This window comes from Rhinoderma darwinii, chromosome 7 (assembly GCF_050947455.1).
Source record: "Rhinoderma darwinii isolate aRhiDar2 chromosome 7, aRhiDar2.hap1, whole genome shotgun sequence".
Classification (NCBI taxonomy): domain Eukaryota; kingdom Metazoa; phylum Chordata; class Amphibia; order Anura; family Rhinodermatidae; genus Rhinoderma; species Rhinoderma darwinii.
Genome location: NC_134693.1, coordinates 46,276,663 through 46,303,997, shown reverse-complemented (window position 1 = coordinate 46,303,997; position 27,335 = coordinate 46,276,663). Strand labels below are relative to the sequence as shown.

The following is a 27,335-nucleotide window of genomic DNA, read 5'->3' as shown; positions in this document are numbered from 1 at the left end:
CAGAGCAGCTGATGTAGCCGGTGCCAGTGCTGTTAATGTATCAGTTGATATACTGAATTGGCTAAATGCAGATATGGTCCAAGCTAAATTAAATTAAATAAATGTACACAAGGCTCCGGAACCAGATGGGACACACCCAAGAGTTCTTAAAGGGAATGTGTTGCCAGAAAAACATGTTTGTTTTTTTTAAAATTAAACATTTAGTGTGTAGGTGATTAAACATTGTTCAAATTTTTTAAATTTTTTTCACGGGTCAGGAAATATTATAAATTAATTCTAATTTATAATATTTCCCATTGCTGGTCACTAGATGGAGCTATTCCCAAAATTGCAGCATTGCAAAATTGGGTAAAAAGCCCTCGCTCTAGTGAGCTCTCAGCATCCCCCCCTCCTTTATCCTGGCTAGTGCCGGGATAAACGAGGGGTTTGAACGGTCTAACCTCCTACACTGTGTGTCGCCATTTTTTGAGCTAACACACAGTGTAGTAGGTTTACATACAGTAGTAAACGTACACAAACACGAACATACATAGAAATCTCTTACCTGCTCCTGCCGCCGCGGCTCCCTCCGGCCCGTCCGCTCCATCTGCTGCCGCTGGTCCAAGTGCACAAGTCCGGAAGCCGCGTCCGGAAGTAGTAATCTTACTGTCCGGCCGCGACTTCCGGTCCACAGGAAAATGGCGCCGGATGGCGCGCATTTCAAATTGGACTGTGTGGGAGCGGCGCATGCGCAGTTCCCACACAGACGGCGTACATGTTAGTGGATGGAACGTGCCCCGTTCGCAGTCCCTATGGGACTGTGGCTGCCGTATTCCATGTCTGTATGTGTCGTTAATCGACACATACAGAAATGGAAAAAAAAATGGCAGCCCCCATAGGGAAGAAAAAGTGTAAAAATAAGAAAAAGTAAAACACAAACACACAAATAAATATAAACGTTTTTAATAAAGCACTAACATCTTTAACATATTAAAAAAAAAATTGTGATGACACTGTTCCTTTAAAGGAATAGTGTCGCCCAAAAATTTTTTTTTATATCAGTTTGATGTTAGTGTTTTATAAAAAACTTTTGTATTTATTTGTGTGTTACTTTTTTTTATTTTTTCACTTTTTCTTCCCTATGGGGGCTGCCATTTTTTATTCCATTTCTGTATGTGTCGATTAACGACACATACAGACATGGATTACGGCAGCCCCAGTCCCATAGTGAATGCGAACGGGGCCCGTTCCATCCACTATGCTGAACGCCGTCTGTGTGGGAACGGCGCATGCGCCGCTCCCACACAGTCCAAGTTGAACTGAGCGCCGTCCGGCGCCATTTTCCTGTAGACCGGAAGTCGCGGCCGGACAGTAAGATTACTACTTCCGGTCGCGGCTTCCGGACTTGTGCACTTGGAGCAGCGGCAGCAGACGGAGCGGACGGGCCGGAGGGAGCGGCAGCGACAGGAGCAGGTAAGTGATTTCTATGTATGTTCGTGTTTCAGTGTGTTTAGTACTGTATGTTAACCTTCTACACTGTGTGTTAGCTCAAAAAATGGTGACACACAGTGTAGGAGGTTAGACCGTTCAATCCCCTCGTTTCTCCCGGCACTAGCCAGGATAAAGGAGGGGGGGATTCTGAGAGCTCACTAGAGCGAGGGATTTTTTCCCAATTTTGCAGCATAAAGCAATGTGGTTGCTTTACCACATGCAATGCTGCAATTTTGGGAATTGCTCCATCTAGTGACCAGTGCTGGGAAATATTATAAATTAGAATCTAATTTATAATATTTCCTGACTCGTGAAAAAAATAAAAAAAATTAGAACAATGTTTAATCACCTACACACTAATTGTTTAACTAAAAAAAAATATATATTTTTTGCTAACAACACATTCCCTTTAAAGCGCTTAGTTCAGTTATTTCAGTCCCCCTCTTGATAATGTTCAGAGATTCTCTAGTGACTGGTATAGTGCCAAGGGACCGGCGCAGGGCAAATGTGGTGCCCCTTTTCAAAAAGGGCTCTAGGTCTTCCTAGGGAAATTATAGACCAGAAAGCTCAACATCCATGGTGGGAAAAAGGTTTGAGGGGCTATTGAGGGACTATATACAGAAGTATGTGACAAAAAATAGTATTACAAGTGACAGCCAGCACGGTTTTACGAAGGACAGAAGTTGTCAAACCAACCAGATTTGTTTTTATGAAGAGGTGAGCAGAAGCCTAGACAGAGGGGCCGCTGTGGATATAGTGTTTTTGGACTTTGCAAAGGCATTTGACACTGTCCCTTAGACATCTAATGGGTAAATGAAAGGGAATGTGTCGCTAGAATTTTTTTTCTATTTTTTTTAGTTAAACAATTATTATGTAAGTGATTAAACATTGTTCTAATTTTTTTTTTTTTTCACAAGTCAGGAAATATTAGAAATTAGATTCTAATTTATAACATTACCATGTGCTGGGCACTAGAGGGAGCAATTCCCAAAAATTGCAGCATTGGCAATGTGGTACAGCAACCTCATTGCTTTATGCTGCAAATTTGGGGTAGACACACTCGCTCTAGTGCCCTCACACAATCCCCCCTCCCTTATTCTGGCTTGTGCCAGGAGAAGGAGGGGGTTGAATCTTCGAACCTCCTACACTGTGTGCCGCCATTTTCTGAGCGAATGCACAGTGTAGCAGGATTAGATACAGTGCTAATCACACAGTATAACACGAACATACACGAACATAACTTACCTGCTCCTGCTGCCTCCGCTCCTCTGCCTTGCGCCTCTGTTGCCTTGAACATATGGCCGGAAGCCGCGACCGAAAGTTGTCATCTTACTGTCCGGCCACGGCTTCCGGTCCACATGAAAATGGCGCCGGATTTCGCTCTGCCAAAGACCTTCCTTTTGGTCTGTGTGGGAGCGGCGCATGCGCCGTTCCCACACAGACGGCGTACGCTGCAGTGAATGGAACGGCTCCCGTTCGCATTCTCTATGGGGATGTATGTGCCGTATTCCATCTGTCGTTAATCGACACATACAGAGATGAAAAAAAAATGCCAGCCCCCATAGAGAAGTAAAAGTAATAAAACAGTAAAAAGTACAACACAAGAACACAAATAAATAAAATTTATTTTAATAACATACTAAAAGCAATATTATATAAAAAAAAATCATTTCATGACACCTTCCCTTTAAGGACTATAGGTTTAGAAAGTATAGTTTGTAATTGGATTAAAAATTGGCTCATGGACTGTATCCAGAGAGTTGTGGTCATGATTCCTACTCTGAATGGTCCCCGGTTATAAGTGGTATACCCCCAGGGTTTAGTGCTGGGACCACTATTATTCAACTTATTTAATAATGATATAGAGGATGGGATTAATAGCACTATTTCTATTTTTGCAGATGACACCAAGCTATGTAGTATTGTTCAGTCTATGGAAGATGTTCATAAATTACAAGCTGATTTAGACACACTGAGTCTTTGGGCATCCACTTGGCAAATTAAGTTTAATGTAGATAAATTTAAAGTTATGCATCTGGGTACTAATAATCTGCATGCATCAGGGGCGTTACTAGCACCGGATCTTTGGCCCGGTGCCCCGGATCACCCGGGCGACTGCCGCTACAGGGGTTGCAGCGGTCGCAATTGCGACCTGGCAGCGGTCGGGTTCACGACCGGGCCGTGGCCCCTGCTCCGCGTCCATAGAAACTTACTATAGTAATTGGGGCCTATGTCATAAAATACACTGGCCCCTGTTACTATAGTAATGACACAAATACCCTCCTTTCCAACCACAGCGGAAGTTCTGACGTCTTCTCGCGCCATGCATGACGTCACGATGCTGGATGGTGTAGGGACATCCGCTGCACCAAAGAGCTGGGTAAGCGTAACATCATTACTGACTGCTGGGGTCCTGTATCTAAGCCTGCCTTGTGGTAAGCTTAGATACATGGTCCAACAGACAGCATCACACACTGGCTTAGATACAGGGCCCATGTGTGATACGGTCTGTTGGACCATGTATCTAAACAAGGCAGGCTTAGATACAGGGCCAAAGCAGACAGTAATCTTATACTGTATAAGATTACTGTCTGCTAGGGCCTTAAGACTAACATGTGGTAGGCATAGATACAGGGTACAACAAACAGTATCACACGTGGGCCCTGTATCTAAGCCCATCTGTGATGCGGTCTGTTGGACCATGAATCTGAGCTTGCCACAAGGTAAGCTTAGATACAGGACCCCAGCAGACCGTAATCTTACATACAGTATAAGATTACTGTCTGCTGGGGTCCTGTATCTAAGCTTGCCTTGTTGTAGGCTTAGATACATGGTCTAACAGACAGCATCACACACGGGTCCTGTATCTAAGCCTACCACATTTGTTTCTAATGGTTTTTTTCGTGTTTGTGTATTTTTACAGGCTTGGTCGTTGGACTGCATCGGATTCGAGGACTACTTCGATGACTGCTTTTTTTATTTTCAATAAAATGGTTAATGAGGGTTGTGAGGGGGTGGTTCATTTGAATTAAATATATTTTTTCTATGTCTTTGTATTTTCTTTTAAACTTTATTACTACTGCCTTAGTAATGGCCGCTGGCTGATTGACAGCGTCCATTACTAAGGCGGGGCTTAGTGTTAACTGGTGCAGAGGCTAACACTAACCCCATTATTACCCCAGTACCCACCGCCACCAGGGGTACCGGGAAGAGCTGGGTACGATCCATCTGTAGTGATGTTCGGTCAATGGGTGGGCACTGGGGCGGTCGCAGGCTGGTATTATTAGCCTGCGAAAGGCCAAAACAGTGGCCCTTCCCCCCCTGGTAATGCATGTCTGCTGCTGTGTTGTATCTGGCTGGTTATCAAAATTGGGGGGAATCCCACAATTATAAAAAAAACATTTCAATGGAATAAACGCTGTAGCATTTTTCATAACTAGCCAGATACAACACAGCAGCAGCAGGCTGGCATTACAAGGGTGGGAACGGCCACTGTGTTTGGCCCTTCCCAGTCTAATAATATCAGCCTGCAGTCGCCCCATTGATCGAACATCATTACATATGCTCGGGTACTGGATCGTACCCAGCTCTTCCCGGTACCCCTGGTGGCGGTGGGTACCGGGGTAATAATGAGGGTTAGTGTTAACCTCTGCACTGGCTAACACTAAGCCCCGCCTTAGTTATGGATGCTGTCAATCAGCCAGCAGACATTACTAAGGCGGTAGTAATAAAGTTTAAAAAAAATACAAGGACATAGAAAAAATATTCGTAATCGAAGTAGTCCTCGAATCCGACGTAGTCCAACAAGTACACCAAAAACACAAATACCCCCAAAAAATTTGTAACACCTAAAAAAGAAAAAACAATTATTATTCTTACCTTTCCTGGGTCCAGCGCTGGAGCCGCAATGTCAGCGAGCTGGGCCCTATATCTAATCCTATTGTGTGATACTGTCTGCTGAGCCACTGTATCTAATCCTATCCATAGCTATAGGGTCGTAGTGCTATAGATATGCTGTGTCGTATATATATATATATATATATATAGATATATATACACACACACACACACACACATATACACATACATACTCGCGAACACATTTTTTTGGGGGGCTGAACAATATGTTAGTACAAGGATACTTACTGCTGGGGCCCTGTGTTTAAGTACCATGTGTGATACTGTCTGCTGGGCCGTGTATCTAAGCCTATCATGTGTGATACTGTCTGCTCGGGCAATGTATTTAAGCCTATCATGTATGATAATGTCTGCTGAGACAAGGTGGGTATGTGGGACTATCTACAGGGGACTGCATGGCACTGTCGACAGGGGGCCTGTATGGTAGGAGGACTTTCTGTGGAGCCATACAGGGGGTTGTGACACTATATACAGGGGGCATTATGTGGAGAATGCTCTACAGGTCTCTTTGATGAGACATAACTTTGATTGGGGCCCCAGAAATTCCAAATTTGCGCCTGATTGTTAGTACGAGGATACTTACTGCTGGGGCCCTGTATCTAAGTCTACATTCACACGAGCGTGACCGATTTACATGCGTAAAAAACGTGCGTAAATCTGGTCGTGTGTGTTGCGTTTTGCATCAGTGTGCTTTGCGTGTGGCATGTGTTTTTCACGCACTTGCAAGCAGTTTGTGTAATTGATGCGTGAATCACGGACAGTACACGGATGTTGTCCGTGTGCAGTCCGTGGTTTTCATGCACCCATTGACTTCAATGGGTGGCTAGGTGCGTGAAATACATCAATATAAGGCATGCAGTGAGTTTCACGCAACGGACTCTCGCTGTGTGAAAACTCACGCATGTGTGAATAGTCCCATTGAAATAAATGGGTCCGTGTGCTGTGTGTTGTTTCAACGCACAGCACACGGACGAGAATCACGCTCGTCTGAATGAGCCCTAAGTCTATCATGTGTGATACTGTCTGCTGGGGCCATGTATCTAAGGGTTTGTTCACACGCACTAATTACGGATGTAATTCGGGCGTTTTTGCTCCGAATTACGTCCGAAAATAGCGCCTCAATAGCGTTGACAAACATCTGCCCATTGAAAGCAATGGGCAGACGTTTGTCTGTTCACACGAGGCGTATATTTACGTGCCGCTGTCAAATGACGGCGCGTAAATAGACGCCCGCGTCAAAGAAGTGACCTGTCACTTCTTTGGCCGTAATTGGAGCCGTTATTCATTGACTCCAATGAATAGCAGCGCCAATTACGTCCGTAACGGACGTGGCGTTCAAGCGCCTGCACATGCCGTTACGGCTGAAATTACGGGGATGTTTTCAGGCGGAAACATCCCCGTAATTTCAGCCGTTACGGACGCTGCCGTGTGAACATACCCTTAGCCTATCATGTGTGAAACTGTCTGCTGGTGCCATGTATCTAAGCCTATCATGTATGATACTGTCTGCTCAGACAATGCATCCAATTCTATCCAGCGGTGTAGCTATAGGAGCCTTAGTCTTATAGATATGCTATGTCCGATATGTATGTAAAAATTTATTATTATTTTTTGGGGGTGTTAAATATATGTCTCTTTTAAGACCCTAGCAATGCCCCTGGCATGAATCATATGTCCTAGGGGCAGCTAAACTGGGAGAGTCACTTGTTGAGAAGTGCGGTACCCCACAAAGTGGAGCCTTCAGAAAGCAGGAATACACTGTATTTTGTGCTTTACTACTACAATCTGTGTAAAGTGATTGCAGACAGTGCTCAAAGGGTTACTTTCTTTACAAGGTTTGTTTATATTCAAACATGCTCAGGGTGGAATTGTCTGAAAGCATGGTAGCCCACAACCCACAAAATAATAAACCAAAATAAAACACACAACACTGAATTTTTGGATAATAATGGCCACAATGTTTATTAAGGGTAACCAAATAAAGAATAATTAAAATATATAAAGAACCATAAATTAAAATCACCAATAAAATTCTAGCTTTTATTTAATAACAGACCAAGTCCGCCCAGCATTAGTTGGGTGACAAAACCCCTCTAATAAACATTGCGACAGGAAGGAAATTCACATAATAGGGAGGGTGGGTGGGCGACGGTCCGTGCTTCCAGACGACTGCTTGACCACGGAGAAACACTGTCCTTTATAGTTTGGATTCCCGCCATTTAGGAATTCCAATGGTCAATCAGCTGTCCTTTAGGAAAATCTGCCTAGAGATAGAAATCTCTGGAACCTGCTCTTGCCAAGGCACAGCTGACCTTCGTCCAATCAGCTGATCTCCAGTAAATATCTGCCTGGAGATAGAGACCTCTGGAACCTGCTCGTACCACCTCTACAGCTTACATAGGGGATGCCAATAAGGTAAGTACCATTATAATACATATGGAAAAAAGAAGGGAAAAGGGGAAAAGAAATACACAACACCATATAAAATGAACACATTTTTGAGGTTCGTGCGACCATGTGTCCCCCAAGCTCATAGCTTGGGGGCCCCTGACATTATAAGCCTTCGGAGAAGCAACCAGCCAATCACAGAGCTCCTTCTAAATGAGCCTATGAGGGAGGAGTTATATAGTGAAAGTGTGCTGAACTAGTCTCTGTAAGGAGAGACATCCAGGGCCGGCCTTAGGATACAGGGTGCCCTGTGCGGAATTGCCCTTTGGTGCCCCCCACTCCATATATCATTGTTATGTATTGTCGGCATTTGGTGCTTTTGTTTGTGCATTTGTCACGCCGAAAAACTTGTAAAAAATGCTTGGTTTAAGCGTCCCATTGACATCAATGGTATAGCGCGCCGTTAATGCATACGACACGTTTTGATTAAAAATGTGACGCGTGAAAAAAGTAGTGTCAGGTCAATTCTTTCAGCCGTTTTTTATTCAAAGTCGCGTTTTTCGCTGCATTTTTAACAGCCATTTTTGGATCTGTTTTTCTATAGAGTCTATGAAAAACGGCTGAAGAAGTGACATGCACTTCTTTTTCGATTTTTCTGCCGTTTTTAGCAAAGTGTGAACAAAGCCTATGTTTTGGTAGGGCTGTTTTCACGTTACGTCCTGCCTGTCAATTTATCATATGCAGCGGAAAAGCTCCTGGCGCATACATTAAATGTACACATCCATGTGCAGTGCGTGGTTTTCACGCACGATAGACTTCAATGGGCATGCAGGTGCGTGAAAACGCACCAATATGGGACATGCAGTGAGTTTCATGCAATAGATGCATGTGTGACGCATGTGTGAACGTCCCCATTGAAATCAATGGGTCCATGTACTGCGTGTGATTTCCACTATTTACGTTCGTGTGAATGGGCCCTTAAGCTGTAGAATTGATAAGTGGGTTCATTTGCTTGAACCCAATATATGATATCCTTTAAAAGATAACAAACTGATAATCTCAGCCAGTGAGTGATGTTTGTTTTAGACTTTAGACAGCGGAAGAAACTTTACTCTATATAGACTTAGATCACTATATCTATTTCATAGCACGCAGGAAAAAAATCACAACCTAACAGGTAAGTAAAATACAGGGCTATATAGTGGTGTTTCTATTGCTGCAGGATTTTAGAGCAATGGGTAGATTGTCAACTTTAGTCAATGAAAATGAATGAATTCTCATGTACACATTGCAGCGCTTTCCTGGATTCAATGGGTATAAGGCCATGTTCAGATGTGGCCGAAATTTTCCACAGATGATTTTGCTGCAAATTTGCAGCAATTACCCAATGAATCTACAGCAAGATGTTGCAGATATCACAGCGGACTTGGCGCAGATTTCCGCCTTTGCATTGCAAAAGCGGAAATCTGCAGTGAAATCCCTCTGCTCCTCCGCTGGCAGCCATGCATGCTGCGCAATAAAAATTATGCACAGCAGCCTATTTTCCACAAAGCCTTTTTCTGCAACGTCTGCACTAAGTTACCGAAAAAGCCATAGAAAGTAATGGAAAAAAGTCTGCAGCGGAATTCCACAGCAATTCTGCCACGTCTGAACGTGCCCTAAGGGTTTACATTCAAAGAGTGGTTTCGTATTTGCAAAATAAAGGTCTATGGCACGAAAACCTAAAGCATGCCGCTGTTTAAAAAATAAAAAAAACACCACCATACTCAAAACCTTATTTTAAAAAAAGGTAAACAAAAGCAAATAAAAATAATTTTCCCATTCACTCATGGCAAACATTTGGCCGCTGTGCTTTTTCACACGGCAGTATTTTGGTTAGTATATTGGACTAGTATTTGGTGGCCAAAACCAGATGTGGAGAAAAAAAACAAAAAAATGTATAATGGAAAGGTTTACACCTCTTCCATGTTTTGACTTACAAATACTGATGCAAACTATTGGGTTAGACCAAACTAGTAATTCACGTGAATTTGCTTGCAAATTTGTACAAAATTATCTGACCTGATCTGTAAACAGTCCTATACAATTTGATTGGATTTTGGCATTCATCTGCCGCAGAAATGTTAGCATAGTGTTAATGCTGCATCAATGGGTCCTGAAATAATAGGATTTTTGTTACATTTAAAATAAAGGGACGATAGATAGGAAAACCGATGCTGGAAAATAAATGCACTTTGTGGATCAGTTGTCTATACGTTGTAACAAAACTATAGACAAATATACAAAGCAACGTGAAGGTGAACCTATGCTTTATTGTACAAAGTGTAAAGAAGCAAACTCTAATATTTACCCTGCAATAAACCCCTCAGGTCCTGTATTTGAGAACAGAAGCGGACACGGCCTGCAGAGGGCCCTCGTGTAAACAGGTTTCATATATGACATGTCCGCTTCTGTGTGAAAGGTTTATTGTTGTATTATTGTTCAGCAATTTCCACAGTAGGGAAAGGAAGGATGTTCTCTCTTCGGAGTGCTTGCTTGTGATTGGCATGGCCAAGGCTACTCACTCCCTTTTAGCTCGTCACTTACTCTTAACTATTTGCTGGAAGCTCAGTACATGCTTTATATGAGAACTGTGTGTGCAGCTCAGAAAATATAGGGTTAAATAAAAAAAAGTGTAAGGGCCTCACTATACAGCTGTACAGAAGCCGGAAAGGATTGTTGGCTGCTGCTAGAGTATTGAAATCAGGCAAGTGTTATGACTAGTTGTGAATTAGCAGTGTCCTTTTCTATAGCAGGGACCATAGGGGACTATAGGCTATGTTTATGTCATATGTGGTACAAAAATGTCCAAGTTGAGCAAAAATATATTTCTATTGTATTCACGTTTATGTGTTGTATGTATCACCGATATAGCCGAGGTGAATTTGACCGAATATGTAACTATTTGGGGCTGCATTATTTGTGTACTGTAAGTAACGTCTTATGTAAAACTACATATAACACATTGGGGTGCATAATTAGGAGGCATGCACTATATTAACTAAAATGTTACTGGCTTATAGTGACAAAGTCACAAAGCAAATGGAAACGTTACACCTGCTGGCCAGGTGGGACAAGCTTTCTTGATACCCAAGACAGGGGTTTCGGAATGCACTCCCCCACCTTGGTTTCTTGGGCATGGAACCGGTGATATGAACAATCCTCAGCCATGATTTACCCAGTAAATCACACATCTGATTCTGCTGAGCATGGTTGTTATATTATTAGGTATGTTCTGCTGTGTAATATAAGCCACATAGACACAGCATCCAATTGGCGGTAAAAAGCGATTTCAAGGCACCTACCCCATATCCTGGCCCTGCTGCTTCCCAGCTAACTGGTCAGGTTTGGCATACATTGCAGATGGTTTACACCAAATAATTATATTACAGGGAACTTTTCTCTTATAGGTAGGTGTGAAGGAAATATTTATGTATATTTACCAGATTTGCTAGAACATTTACATGATTAGTTTAGAATGTTACCTCTAAATTTATTCCAATGCTCATTACTTGATATTAATTATATGCCAGCCTTACATCACCAAGCACAATGCCGAGTGTCGGATGGAGTGGTGTAAAGCACACCGCCACTGGACTCTGGAGAAGTGGAAATGTGTTCTTTGGTGTGACAAATCACGCTTCTCTATCTGTCAGTCTGATGGACAAGTCTAGGTTTGGTGAATGCAAGGAGAACGTTACCTGCCTAACTGCATTGTGCCAACTGTAACGTTTGGTGGAGGAGACATAATGCTATAGGGTTATTTTTTTTCAGGGGTTGGCCTAGGTCCCTTAGTTCTAGTGAAGGGAAATCCTAATGCTTCAGCATACCAAGATGTTTTGGACTATTGTAGTTCCCAACTTTGTGGGAACAGTTCGGGGAAGGCCCTTATCTGCTCCAGCATGACTGTGCCCAGTGTATAAAGCAAGTAGCATAAAGGCATGACTGGGTGAGTTTGGCGTGGAAGAACATGACTGGCCCGCACAAAGTCCTGACCTCAACCCCATCGAACACCTTTGGGATGAACTAGAACAGAGATTGCGAGCCAGGCTCTCTTGTCCAACATCAGTGTCTGACCTCACAAATGCTCTTCTGGATGAATCGGCAAAAATTCTCACAAAATCTCGTAGAAAGCCTTCCCAGAAAAATGGAAGCGGTTTTAGCTGCAAAGGGGTGACCAACTCCATATTAGTGCCTGTGGATATAGAATGGGATGTCATAAAAGCTCTTGTAAGTGTAATGTGTAGGTGTCCCATCAATGTTCCCTCTAAGTCTTGGCAGCTCCTGAGCGGGGCAGTTAGGGATCAGGGCAAGTCGTCATCAATGGTGGGCAATCTGATGACGAAAAGTAACACCCCCAGTAAACGCTAATATAGCGTACTAAATAAGCGAATAAGAAAACTTATTTTAAACTAGTTTTAATTACTTGTTTAAATACTATAATATTAAAAGTACACTAGTAAATTGACAGTTCTAAACACCAATTATAGGCATCAATGAAAGAATCCCTCTCTTACACCACTTTCCCTATAGATAGCGCCACACAGACCCCCTGTAGATTGTGTCACACCCAGCCCCTGTAGATAGCATCACACACACACCCCTAAAGATAGCGCCACAAACATTCCCCTGTAGACAGCATCTCACACAGCCCTACCTATAGATAGCGCCACACAGCCCCCCCGTAGAGAGCATCACCCCCCTTTGGATAGCGCCACATACAGCCCCCTGTAGATAGCACCACACACAGCGCCCCTGTAGATAGCGCCACCACACACAGACCCCCTGCAGATAGCACCACACAGCCCTCCCCCTCTTGTAAATAGTGCCACACAGCCCTCCTTGTATATAGTGCCTCACAGCCCCCCTCTTCTAGAATTCAGATACAAGTGAATGTGGCTGTAGCTAGCACCGGGGCCCCCTCCAGTGCTAGCGACGCCACTGGGCCATCCTTATGATGGGTCACAACTGCATCCGAACGCAGCCCGTGGCAGTGTGCGGGCTTTACAGTTTAGTGAACGGGGGGACTGTGGAAGTTGTGGGGCCGCGCACCTTATAAGTAACACTGGTCCCAATACTTTTGTCCATATAGTGTATATACCCAATGAGCTACTTTCACTAAATGTTGTGGAGACCCCTGAAATATACTGTACCAAATGGTTTCTGTACCCCCTGCAACTTTCTCCCAAACTGGACCTTCAGGACCAGGTTCTGCATGTGCATTTTACTGTTGTGATATCAAATACAGAAAATATTGGCACAATTAGACTTCATCTTTGCTCTCCTCATTTTATTTTGTAGGCCACCACCATGGGAAAAAAGGTTGCTGTGATAGGAGCAGGAACTAGCGGTCTCGTCGCTATTAAAAGTTGCTTGGAGGAAGGTTTGGAACCCACCTGTTTCGAGAGAACTAAAGACATTGGTGGACTATGGAGATTCGATGTTAGTTATTAATGTTATTATAGTTATTTTTGATACAGCCCTTTGACACAAAATATATAATATCTCCTCATTTATTGTTTATTTCAGGAAAACCCTGAAGCGGACAGAGCAAGCATTTATAAATCTGTCATTATTAACACTTCCAAGGAGATGATGAGTTACAGTGATTTCCCGATCCCAGATGATTTCCCAAATTTTATGCACAATTCTAAGATTTTGCAGTATTTCAGACTTTATGCTGAACATTTCCAGCTAACTCAATATATCCAATTTAAGGTAAGATGTGGTGGTGGTTTGAGCTAATAAAACTATAGTTTGGGCACACTATAAAGATTTTTAGTCTAGGTTTTTCTTATGTCACTGCCTAAAGGAACGATTAAAATATGATTTTTATTATAGAAAACCTTACTAAAATAAGGGCTAAATAGGCAATTGTACTAATAGAGGCATAAGCACGGTAGACCAGACAGAGGAGGAACGGTTACAATATTGTTGTTAGCACCATTGCTGCCAACCAACAATTCCCCCAGTCTGAATTATAATATAACACCTGGTCAATCCGTGCCACTAACACGTGTCCCTACGCGTTTCCGCACCGTTATTGTCACAGTGCTTCATCAGGGGTACACTGATGTGATTTCAACACATCGATTTAGATTGGTATGGCCGGGAGACACCTATTGCGTGTCTCGTTTACATTCACCCGGCTCGTATACGACACTGGTCAGCAGGGTTCGACCAGCTGACCAGTGTCGTATACGAGCCGGGTGAATGTAAACGAGACACGCAATAGGTGTCTCCCGGCCATACCAATCTAAATCGATGTGTTGAAATCACATCAGTGTACCCCTGATGAAGCACTGTGACAATAACGGTGCGGAAACGCGTAGGGACACGTGTTAGTGGCACGGATTGACCAGGTGTTATATTATAATTCAGACTGGGGGAATTGTTGGTTGGCAGCAATGGTGCTAACAACAATATTGTAACCGTTCCTCCTCTGTCTGGTCTACCGTGCTTATGCCTCTATTAGTACAATTGGCTATTTAGCCCTTATTTTAGTAAGGTTTTCTATAATAAAAATCATATTTTAATCGTTCCTTTAGGCAGTGATACAATTTAACTTATTAAGTGAACGAATACCTATTGTATATCAATGCAACAATTGTTGCTTAACGTCAATTCCAGGTTTTTCTTATGCTTTTACAAAAAGGGCCCTTCAGGGTGCATTACAGGGTCATTTAGATTTCAGCAAGTAAAGTTTATTCATTGTATAAAGAAAAGTTATAACATTTTCAATATGCTTTGTGCGTTAATTCCTTATGGTTTTCAACATCTCCATTTGCTGTCCTTGAATTGCACCTTCATTGTTTACTTACACAGAATGAAAATCTGTTCTGGTCATGGGATTATCACACAGGCGCTCGGATTTATAGACACATATCTGATACCTGAACTGTAAAGGCCCTATTACACCGGCGGATAATCGTTCACGCAGAGTTATGGATGAGGACGAGCGGTCGTTACTCTGATCGCTCGTCTTCATACTTTATTATCATGTCGGCATGGGAGATGTGCTGTTTTACTTTTTTTTAATTATATGATCAGCAGATGATAACCGCAGGCATAATCATCATGTCATCAGCACAAGGAGATGCGCTGCAGACAACAATAATATTTTCTACTGCATAAACAATACGATCAGCCAATGAACTAGCGTTCGCTCGTTCATCGTCTGACCGTTGCCCTGTTTACACAGGGCAATGACCAAGAGTGAGAATTCATATGAACGCCTGTTTGCCCGATCATTGGCCCATGTAAACGGGCCTTAACTCCAACGACTCAAGCACCTGTGTGTTCATCAAATGACCAGGACATTATCCCCGGGAAGTGAACAATAAAGGTTCCCATTCAAGGATAGTGAGCAGAGATCTTGAAATCCATAAGGAATTGATACAGAAAATATTTTGGAAAAATGTACTACTTTTTATTATACTATGAATAGGCTTTATTAGCTAAAACCGTAATACTTTATTACAATACCATATTGTGAACAGACTTTAAATTTGCGTTAAATCCATCATAGGGGATGTCAGTATGAGTATGTTGTGGTTATATTATATGGGTTCTATAATTTCACATCATGGTGAGGTTGGTGAAGCTGGTTATTTACACCTACATATAGGCCAGTGATGCCCAAGTGTTGGTCCAGGGGATGTATGCCTTCTACCTGTGTATTGTACGGCCTGCAGAAGCTGGATACAAGGCAGTGCTAATAGTCAGGTAGGAACGCTCCTGTGCACAGAGAACTCTGCCTCATCAGAGATAACAGAGGAGACGTTATCTGACAAATATGGTCAAATAAGACCATGCAAACGCCTCGCATGTGTATTTATGCCAACCCCCTGCTCCACTCTTGGCTGGACATAGAGTCAAGGGTCATACCGGAAACCTCCACAATGTAACAAGTTGACCACCACTGATTTAGATGTTTCCGTATGGATGGGATACATCCTAAGATCCCTGCGTAAGTATACCTCTTATCCATAATGCCAATCTCTATTGACCATATATATGGCATATTCTTTGTGTTGTGAAACATAATGACCCCCTAGTTGAAATTTAGTGTTAGTTTTGTGGTCTGCAAGCATACAATATAACTTTGTGCCATTCGACTGCTTTTCCTCCTCTAAATATATGAATAAATTGACAATTGGGTGTTACCGTTTCTCTTGTCGATGAGGCTTGTACCTATAAAGTCTGGCACTGTCCCCCTGTGTAGGGGAACACCTTTTTGACAAAGGGAGTGGTAACACCCAGTTGTCAATTTCTTTATGCATTTTCAGGAGGAATAACAGCAGAATGGCAGAACGTAGAGTTCTAAAGCCGGCCACACACAACCGTGTTCGATCCGTGATATACAGTCCGTATGTTGGCAGTTTTTCCCGGACACAGTGCAGGGAGCCAGGCTCCTAGCATCATAGTTATGTGAGATGCCAGGAGTACCTGCCTCACTGCGGGAAAACTGTCCCGTACTTTAATCATGTTTTCAGCACAGAACAGTAGTTCCGCATGGAGGCAGGGACACCTAGCGTCTAAGGTAACTATGATGCTAGGAGCCTTGCTCCCTGCACTGCGTTCGGTCTGGGAAATGCGGCTGACATGTGGTCCGTATATCATGGACCGAACACGCGCATGTGAATTAGGCATAAGAAATGCTGCTCCAGAATTTTTATTTAATGATAAATACAAGTATTTACTAAAACAGACCTTATCATTAGAGCTGCCAGGTCCTCTTTAAATTTAAATCAATGGCAGGCGACTTCGGGCATTTTTTGTGTGAACTAGGTGTGAACTAAGTGTGAACTAGGCCTTAGGCTGGGTTCACACGAGCACATTAACGTCCGTAATGGACGGACGTATTTCGGCCGGAAGTCCCGGACCGAACTCAGTGCAGGGAGCCGGGCTCCTAGCATCATAGTTATGTACGATGCTAGGAGTCCCTGCCTCTGCGTGGAACTACTGTCCCGTACTGAAAACATGATTACAGTACGGGACAGTTGTCCTGCAGAGAGGCAGGGACTCCTAGCATCGTACATAACTATGATGCTAGGAGCCTGGCTCCCTGCACTGAGTTCGGTCCGGGACTTCCGGCCGAAATACGTCCGTCCATTACGGACGTTAATGTGCTCGTGTGAACCCAGCCTTATAGTGCATGGGGCCCCTGTCACAGTAGAATGGCATAGCCAACAGATTAGTCCTGTGTAATGTATCCACAGGCTAAAGGACTAAACATGGCGTCAGTCATGCGACACACACACATTATATATATATATATATATATATATATATATTATATATATATGTAATGTGACCCCTAGCATTCATTTAGCAACAGGGTTACATGACATACATGTGTTGAGGCAACATAGAGGATGATCACTAGATGATATTTAAAGAAGTATATATTAGGAATCTGTGTGATTTCCTATTCTATAGATAAATTCATCAAATTCAAAGTGGACAACCCCTTTAAGTACATTACTTTAAATAATGCCTTTTGATTTCAGACCACAGTGTGTAGTGTTAAGAAGATGCCAGACTTTTCTACAAGTGGACAATGGGAGGTTACCACTGAAAAGGACGGTAACCAGGAATCAGCCATTTTTGATGCTGTTCTTGTTTGTAGCGGTCATCACACAGATGCACATCTCCCTCTGAATACATTTCCAGGTGACTCCATTGTTTTATGTCATGACTATTCTATATTATATGTCCTATATGTCTCTGTATCAGGGCCGATTCTAGCTTTTCTGCTGCCTCAGGCGAAAATTGAAATGGCGCTTCCCAGATTTTGATTGACATCCCCCTGGCTGTTCTACATCACTACCAGCCTCCTCAAACTCTTGCGGATGGACCGTTGCCTTTTACTCCCCTGGCATGTGGAGTGCAGTGACGAAGCCTGGAAGAGTACACCAAGTAGTACAAGGCAATGGCGCATCTGAGAAAGTTGTATCAGCCGGGGCCATGTCAATCAAACATGGAAAGGTGGGTTTGGAGGCAGGACTATTCGGCATTGCAGCACTGCCCCATGACCCTTTAATGAGTATTTAGCATATAGTGTGCGCCATTTTAAAAGTTGATTTTATAGATTTAGCTTCATCTGAAAAAAACACACGTTTGGAAATATTGTAAGGTCATGTATTACCGCATGGTGGCGGTTCAAGGTTTTAAAACTACCAGACAGGCTCTCATTAAATATACAATGAATTGAAAACAATCCCATCTACCCTGCAATTTTGTTAGTATAAATATATCCTATATAATTACTGCACCAGTTCCAAACTCAGTACATACATACAGCACCAGAACAAAGCTCAGTACATACTAGTCCTTCTCAATGAATTAGATAATCAAAAAGTTAATTTATTTCAGTAATTCAATTCAAAAACTGAAACTCATATATTGTATAGGATTTATTACACAGAGAGTGATCTATTTCCAGAATTTTTTTTAATTTTAATGTTGATGATTATGGCTAACAGTTAATGAAAACCCAAATTTAGTCTCTCAGAAATTTTGAATATTGGGTAGAAGTTGAAGATTGTAGACTCCCGGTGTCACATTCTAATCAGCTAATCAACACAAAACACCTGCAAAGGTTTCCTAAGCCTTTACAAGGACTGGTCTGTTGCTCAGTCCTGTTTTCAGATGAAAGTAAATTTTGCATTTCAATGGGAAATCAAGGTCCCAGAGTCTGGAGGAAGTGTGGAGAGGCATCAATCCAAGTTGCTTGTGGTCCAGTGTGAAGTTTCCACAGTCAGTGATGGTTTTGGGAGCCATGTCATCTGCTGGTGTTGTTCCACTGTCTTATATCAAGTCCAGAGTCAACGCAGCCGTCTACCAGGAAATTTTCGAGCACCTCATGCTTCCCTCTGCTGACAAGCTTTATGGAGATGCTGATTTCATTTTCCAGCAGGAATTGGCACCTGCCCACACTGCCAAAAGTACCAATACCTGGTTTAATAACCACAGTATCAATGTGCTTGATTGGCCAGCAAACTCGCCTGACCTAAACCCTATAGAGAATCTATGGGGTATTGTCAAGTGGAAGATGAGAGACACCAGACCCAACAATGCAGACGAGCTGAAGGCCAATATCAAAGCAACCTGGGCTTCCATAACACATCAGCAGTGCCACAGGCTGATCGCCTCCATGCCACGCCACATTGATGCAGTAATTAATGCAAAAGGAGCTCCGACCAAGTATTGAGCGCATATACTGTACATACTTTTCAGTAAATAAGACGCTAAATTTTGGCTTTTCATTAACTGTTAGCCATAATGATCAACATTAAAAGAAAAAAATGCTGGAAATAGATCACTCTGTGTGTATTGAATCTATATAATATATGAGTTTCACTTTTTGAATAGAATTACTAAAATAAATTAACTTTTTGATGATATTCTAATTCATTGTACAGGACTAGTAGATACAGCACCAGAACAAAGCTCAGTACATATATAGAGCACCAGAGCAAATATAACTGAAATTAGTGCAACTCCTGCCATATAGGTGTGTACGGCATAAAAGTACGGCAGAGGCGTAGCTAGGTTCTCCAGCACCCGGGGCAAAGATTCAGTTTGGCGCCCCCCCCCAACCTCTTTCCCGACATCTCCTTCCCCCTCGCCATGTTTGTTTTCTCTACCAATCGACGTGTCATTTCTTTTTATGTAACGCGAGCATAAAATTATTTGTACATTTCACAAGCAATATGGTTCTATACACAACACCAGAACCAAGCTCGGTACATATATACAGCCCCAGAACAAATACAGATTAATTTAGTGCAACCCCTGCCATATAGGTGTATACGGTGTAAAACTACAGCTCCCAGCATAGCCCGAACAATGGCAAGGATATGCTGGGAGTTGCTGTTTCACAACAAAATAAGTCATATCATAATCATACCACCCATCATCTCGCTGCAGATCATACATTGACTACATAACTGATTAGAGGCAGAATAAACATTTACATTAAGTGACATCTCATATTCTAGTTCTTTTTCTCTTTCCTTCTCCATCAGGTCCAGACCCCTATGATGACTTTTCCCAGCCACAACCCATTTCTGCAATTTTCCGCACAGATGTCTTAAGCTTCTCACTTTTAAAACATTTCTGCACCCACAAACGAAGATAAAATTCTCAATGCCCCTAAATATAATAGTGCCATACACTGTAAACCTGATTATAATAGTACCATACACTGACACACACGCACGCACGCACACACACACACACACACACACACACACACACATTGCCCCCTGTAGATAGTGACCCCCCATAGACCATAGAGCCTCTGTAGATAGTGCCCCACATACAGCCCCCTGTAGATAGTATACACGTATGGACTCCAGAGCAGCAAGGCAATAGTGCTAACCACTAAGCCACCATGCTGCCCTACATATAGCTCCCCCTATAGATAGTGGCCTACATATAGCCCCCTGTGGACAGTGCCCTACATATAACCCCCCTATATATAGTGCCTCACATATAGCTCCCCCTGTATATAGTGTCCCACCGATAGCCCGCCCCTTTAGATAGTGCCCCACATATAGCCCCCCTGTATATAGTGTCTCACATATAGACCCCCCCCTGTAGATAGAGTGCCACCCTGTAAATAATCCCACTCACAATTGTATTAAAAAAAAAAACTAAAAACGCACTCACGTGATACCGTTCCCACGCCGTCCTGTGGCAGTGCAGGCCTGCTCTCTTCAGCAGGGCTGCTGGGGCTGAATGACGCAAGTGGTGCAGAATGACTTGCCCCGTCAATCAGCGCCTTTCCACAACGGAAGCGGCATGATGACGTCATCACACCGCTAGCGTTGTTGAAAGGTCGCTGATTGGCCTTGCCAAACAACGTCATTATAAGGCGTTGAATGGTCGGGCACGGAAGCTAATGCATGTAATTGTATCTCCATGCTATAGACGCAGGTAGATTAGCGCAAGAGGGGGTGGCGGCGGCTGGTTTCAGTGGCACCGCCGCCCCCTCATAGAGGCAGCAGGCCGCCACCTTAGGCGAGAAGCTCATCTCGCCTCATGGACGGTGCGGCCCTGCTCTCTATGGTAGGAAGAACATATGTCGTACAAAACCAAAGGAATTTTATGATAGTTAATAAAATAAAAACCTTGCTTTTGAAGAACAATTTACAATATTCCTAGCAAATATCTAAATAAAAAAATTTAGTAACTTTGCAAATGATTATTTTGTACAGTAGAGTTACCTGATGTTCTCTTCTCCAGTGATATCTAAAGTTAAAGGGGGTTTCCAAACGTAGACACTTATGACAAGTTGTTATACAGTTTGTCAGGATACCAAGTCAATACAATCTTGCACCATTCAATAAAAAGAGGTATATGTTAAACGTATACTTTATTTTATTTTTTTAACGTGGGAGTCCGTGGTATCCATCAGAGGTAAAAGTTTTATTTTTTTACGTCTCGCGCCATACAACTCTGTAATGTCGGGTTAAGAGAGGAGTTAAAAAAAAGGACATATCTAGTTCTCCAGAATGGGAATCACCCAATCCCGATCTGGCCTGGTGAGGCAGCCATCCATATGCCCTACATGCCATATGACCGTATTCTATTAGCCAGAGTGGAGAGCTGCTAACAAAGAGTGGTTCCTCTTTGTTAGCACAACCATGCATTACACGGTTAACCATCCATTTCAATAGGCGCCATATAATACCGCATTTATCCTGTAGTGGCCTCAGCTTCCCTTAGTGTTAACAGCTGATTTTTCGAGATTTCAGCTGCCAACCCTATGGTGATCGGATGATCTGGGTTTGTCCAGATAGATTCTACTAGTTTCTTGTAACCAGAAAGCAGTGTAATGTCTGAGTACAGACAGTTCAGGCAGGGGTACCAGAAAAAAAGTCACATTATAATATGGAATTTTACGAGACCTGAAGCAGAGAGAAGCAAATAAATTTATAGTAGCAGATTGTGTGTTAACGCTGTGAAAAACACTCAGGAACTAGCCCGCAGGTATTTTCTGTCTCCCATTAATTTCAATTAAATGTCAGGCAAAAACCACAGCAAGAAAAAACGTGCCGCATTTGTCTTTTTCCACGAGCGGCCAAAAGCCACCCGGAAAAATAAATGCCTCTGCTTCCCATTGAAATCAATGGGGGGAGATTTTGGTAGTCTTTTGGCACTGATTCTAACGTGGTTTCTGTGTCAAAAACTCAGTGTGAACTGAACCTTAAAATTCTTCTATGTGTCTGATTGGGAGGGATCTAAAATAAGCTTGGGTGTGTCACATAGTACTTCCTGTGACCACTTCTGTACCTTCTATGTACCTAAATGTACTAAAATGGTGGTCACCCATACAATGAAGTACCACAGCCTACAGAATACCTGAAGGTGAGATGCCAGAAGAAAAATAAACAGATTTTGCATTAAAAATATTGATACTAATTATACTATGTGTATGCACTAAAAGTAGACTTTTCGTCGGTGTCACACAGAATATTTTGACGTGTTTTCAGTGGTGTTTTCACTGCTTATTTTTTTATTGGGGGGGGGGGGTGTTTAAAAACGCTGCAATCATATGTTCATTTAAAGTCTATAGTGAAATATAAGTAGGCCTAAATACACAACATTTCAGGTTTTTTTGGCATTTTTATCAAAATGCATCATGTTATAATATCACTTAGGCTCTGTTCACATCTACGTTGGGGTCCCGTTCTGACGTTCCATCGGAGGTTTCCGTCAGAACGGGACCCTGAGCAGACACAAACTGACACAGACACCAGAGGTTTCCATTTCCATCACCATTGATTTCAATGGTGACGGATCTGGTGCCCAAGGTTTCCGTTTGTGCCTGTTGTGCACCGCACCCGTCGTTTTGCCTGAAGCAATAGTGTAGTCGACTACACTATTGCTTCCAGCAAAACGATGGATCCGGTGCACAAAAGAGACAAACGGAAACCACGGGCATCGGCTCCGTCATCATTGAAATCAATGGTGACGGAAACGTTTCCGTCAGTGTCAGTTTGTGTCTGCTCTGGGTCCCGTTCTGACTGACACCTCCAATGGAACGTCAGAACGGGACCCCAACGCACATGTGAACAGAGCTTTAAATAAACGAAAGCCTCCTACTATTATCAATCAGGTAATCATTTACACAATACATGTTTTGGGGCATCACTAGAGTTGTCATCTTCTTCACATTTCACTTGTAAGGCAGGAAATATGACTGAAATGTCTCATCTACAACAGGTATTGAAAAGTTTAAAGGACGTTACCTTCACAGTCGAGATTATAAAAACCCAGAAGAATTTAAGGGGAAAAGAGTGATTGTCATTGGAATCGGAAACTCTGGTGGAGACATTGCTGTGGAAATCAGTAGGACTGCATCACAGGTTTGTCACAAGTAAAGTGCAGAATATGCTACAAGCTCAACAGGGGTTAAAATATATACACTGCTATAGCACATCTGAAAAAAAAAGTGCACGTTTCAAAATTAAATGTAACACTATAAATGTAGCCAGAAATTAAAGTAAAACTTTTTAAAGGCTCTTCAAAAATTATGTGCAAATGATTTACATGCGGTAAGATGTATCACTTATCAATGTCCTGTCTGTAGCTGAAATGTCTCTGTAAGCCAGTTTCACATCCAGTCACATGATCATTTTCATGGTGTTTATCTCCTGCCTATGTGACATAGGTACTCTGAACCCATAGTTATCTTGCCTCTCCCCCTACCCAAAGTATGGGACGTCACATATCACATGTCTCTAATCTCCACTGCTCCCCGCTCGTCCCACACCCTGTCTCTCTCGGGATCGTTTTTCACATGTTGAGCAGCAGATAATACAGTCAGTGACCAACAGAATTGCAGAGCAATTGGGAAGTAATTACAGCACTACCACCTTACACCTTGTAATAGAGGGGCATGTAGGCATCTGTCAGCAAGCCCTGGCAACATCAAAACAAAAGTGCTATGCAGTTCTGTATAAGATAATAAAAAAAACAAAAACCAACTACTTCTGTGCTATAGTGGCATCATCTGGTGAGCATTCAGGCACATATAGGTACTTTTCTGTATTTTTCATAAGATTGGAAAACACCTCTAAATAACGAATATTAACTAATAAAAAAAAAACTTCCTAATAAGGATCTATTCTTTTAATTTCTCCCTTTAAACTCTGACTACTTTGGATAATATAAGACAAACCAAATTATTTGTGGCTGCTTTCCCAGCACCGTAAGCAATACGGGCCAGAAGACAGAGATGTTGTAGTTGCTACCTACACAATTTTACAGCCACTCTGTTCTCCTTATCCACATACTACAGGTGCTATATGTAGCCTATGTATTCTACTGAATATTACATACTTTGAAACTCTGAATTAAACAAGAACACTATTGTTTACTGGCAGCAAGCGGAGATCTTGAAGATTGTAATGAAAGTAAACACAAAGTGACAGATTTATTAATGTAGTTACACCAGTTTGTAGTATAAATTTATTGAAAAATATGGCAAACGGCCAGAACGCTATATTTATAAATTCTCTACCCCAATTTTTCCGCCACGCAGGATGGTGCGCTAAAAAGTGGGACGGTACGTCCGAAATACACTAAGCATGACTTATTTATAAAAGAGTTCAGAAACTTTTCTAACTCGAAAAGAGATAGAAATCAATGGTAGGTGTCCACGACCGGACAACTGATGACCTATCCACCGGATATATGGTGAATAGGAGCAGAACTGCGGTTCGGCAGCACGGCCGCTATACTCTGTACGGAGCCAAATGCTTCCGGCTCTGTACGCTGCATAGTGTGCAATAACATCTAGTGCCCGCAGGAAATTGGAACAGCAGATCGGTGTGGGTTCCTGGTGTCGGACACGCACTGATCATGTACTGATGACCTATCCGGTTGTCTAACCCCTTTAAGACCACCGCAGATGAATTAACAGGGCGATTAATCTATCCCATTCTGCACTGGGGGAGAGACTGGCGCACTGATCAAAATTTTCTTGATTTTTTTGCTTGCAGGTGTTTCTCAGTACCAGGAGAGGATCATGGATTTTAAACCGAGTGTCAGACTATGGTTTTCCTGTAGATATGTTATATCTTACACGCTTTCTTAATACACTGAAACATTTGACACCCAACTTCCTCTTGAATCACATTTTTACGTCCACGTTAAATCGTCGGTTCGACCATGCAAATTATGGCGTAAGACCAAATCACAGGTAAACTCTATTACAGAACTTTTCTCTTTATATGAAAGTAAATGCAGCTTTGGAGGATGTCCTTTAAAAGCATTACAAACGGGTAGTTGAGAAATCTCAGCTGGAGCAGAAGAAAGCTACATCAGCCGCCATGGTCTGTACCAGAACCAAACCACAATATAAAACACAGTACAAATCAAAAATAATCATGCGATACAGAGCAGGAACAGGTCCTCCTCCGGAGCTGCGAGCCTGGGGAGAAAAGCAAATTTAGTAGCAAACTGAATGCAAAAAAGCACAGTAATATTTACATAGGACTTTATTATTATACAGTGAAAAATAAAATACTTATTGATCCCTTAAGAATGGGGGTCACTCCATTCTGGACAGTTGGTGATAGGTGATACAAGATAGGTAATAGATTTATGATCACTTCGGGTTCGACTTCTAGGACCCCCAGCGATCATGAGAACAGGGGTCCCGCGTGCCCCGTTTGAATGAAAATGGCCAAGTGCACCACTCTATTCAAACGGGGGACAGGAGACCTTTGTTCTCGTGATTGCTGGCTGTCCCAGCGGTCGTATCTGCAGTGATCATACATTTATCACCTATCCTTTGGATAGGTTTTAAATGATTTTTGTGGGACAACCTCTTTAAGGTGTAACGGACACTCCGGGCAAAAAAAAATAAGTCAGACTTGAGCAGCAGGTATTCCTGGAAGTCATACCTCTCAATATATTGCCTCTCAGTCCCCATTTAGCACCTTTTCATAGCAACATTCCATTCCAGCTCTGCAAAAACCCAAAATATCATAGCGGAGCTGCTGCCTCTATTACTGAAGGCGGCTCCGCTATGAATCGTCTCTTTGGCCGTTTTGAATTTAGAGTCCCCCTCCACTGTGCCACCAAATGTTTATTATTATATTACTAGTATTATATTATCCCTGCACTGGGACATCACTGTGTCACAGTACATAAATAAATTATAGCAGAGCCGCTGCCGTACCATCATATTCCCCTAGAAGGAAGTACCTGATGCACCTTCTAAAAAAAGCATCAGATACATGCCAGGAGCGCCCATGCTGGAGAGAGGGTGGCCCCCATGGACTCAGTCCTTTTACACCAGCTTCACAGAGTGAATACAGATACTGGCAAAGGTGATTTGATTAGAGGATTAGAGGACGGCAGTTCAGGAGCAGATTAAATGGCAAGGAGTCTAAATAAGGTAATGCAATAAATTACAAAATGGCGTAAAATCAATTGCCCGATCACATTTAAAAGAGAATGTGACGTGTCAGTTACCCATTAAACTGAAGTGCGACAAAGTACATTGTACCACATTTATTAAGAGGCGAGCTCTACTCAATAAATTGGGCGCATCTATAATTTTTTGTGCTTAAGTGATGGTAGATCTGTTGTTCCACAGGAGGCCCCGCTCCTCACCGCCCCCACTTTTTGCACTACATTTGAAAAGTGTTGAAAGGTGTGAAAAGTCGCAAAATATATCGCAAATATGAAATATGCATAATTTCCAACTTTTCGCAGCCTTCCATAAAAGGCGTAAAGCCTTTGATAAATTCCACCATCATTTTCTCAGTCAGCTGCAGGGAGGCAGTAGAAGGGTTAAACCTTCTACCTTGTATACATAGGTTTTTGAAATACAGGACAGTGAGGGAATGTTCACACGTTCAGGATTTTCCATAGGCTGATTCTCTGATTTCTGCCGTGAATGTGCCAATGTGTTGACTTCTAAGCTTAAACAAAACACAGAAAAGTACCTGTATGTGTCTGAATGGTCACCAGAGAATACCACCATATCTTGAAGTAATTATCTTTAATATCTTGCCCAGCCCTGTATAGCACCTTTGTTTTGATGCTGCCAGAGCTTGCTGTGGGTGGGATTAACATTGTGAAGAATTAGGGCTCCCATGATTGCTCTCCCCTCACACAGACATTGGTTCTCCTAGAGGGAATCCCTGACGTCACTGTCTATATATGGACAGTGACGTCAGTGGCTCCTCCTGGAGCGGAATCCACGGCCAGAGCGTGGCCGATTCTCTGGCTGGGGATTCTGCCCCATCTGCAAGGGCAGTGTGGCACTATCCTTAAGGGGGTGTTGCACTATCTACATAGGCACTGTGTGTGGCACTATCTATATTGGCACTGTGGCACTATCTATGTGGGCACTGTGGCACTAGGGTCAGCTAAGGGGGCATTATACTGTATGGGGGCAGCTAAGGTGGCATTACACTGTAGGGGGGCAGCTATGGGGCATTATACTATATGGGACAGCTAAGGGGGCATTATACTGTATGGTGGCAGCT

General features: G+C 42.7%; 1 protein-coding gene across 2 annotated transcripts in view; it reads left to right on the top strand.

Moving 5' to 3' along the window:
- Positions 1-7,737: 7,737 nt before the first annotated feature.
- LOC142657161 (flavin-containing monooxygenase 5-like) overlaps positions 7,738-27,335 on the top strand; it is a 39,582-nt gene continuing 19,984 nt past the window's right edge. Inside the window, exons 1-6 of one of the 2 annotated variants that reach the window (XM_075832213.1) lie at positions 7,738-7,803; positions 13,117-13,257; positions 13,345-13,533; positions 17,328-17,490; positions 23,053-23,195; positions 24,834-25,033. In XM_075832213.1, the coding sequence (XP_075688328.1) occupies positions 13,126-13,257; positions 13,345-13,533; positions 17,328-17,490; positions 23,053-23,195; positions 24,834-25,033 (827 nt within the window). In that variant the 5' untranslated portion in view covers positions 7,738-7,803; positions 13,117-13,125. Of the gene's footprint in view, positions 7,804-10,421; positions 10,523-13,116; positions 13,258-13,344; positions 13,534-17,327; positions 17,491-23,052; positions 23,196-24,833; positions 25,034-27,335 lie in introns of those variants that run through there. The other variant, XM_075832212.1, reaches the window with a different exon arrangement.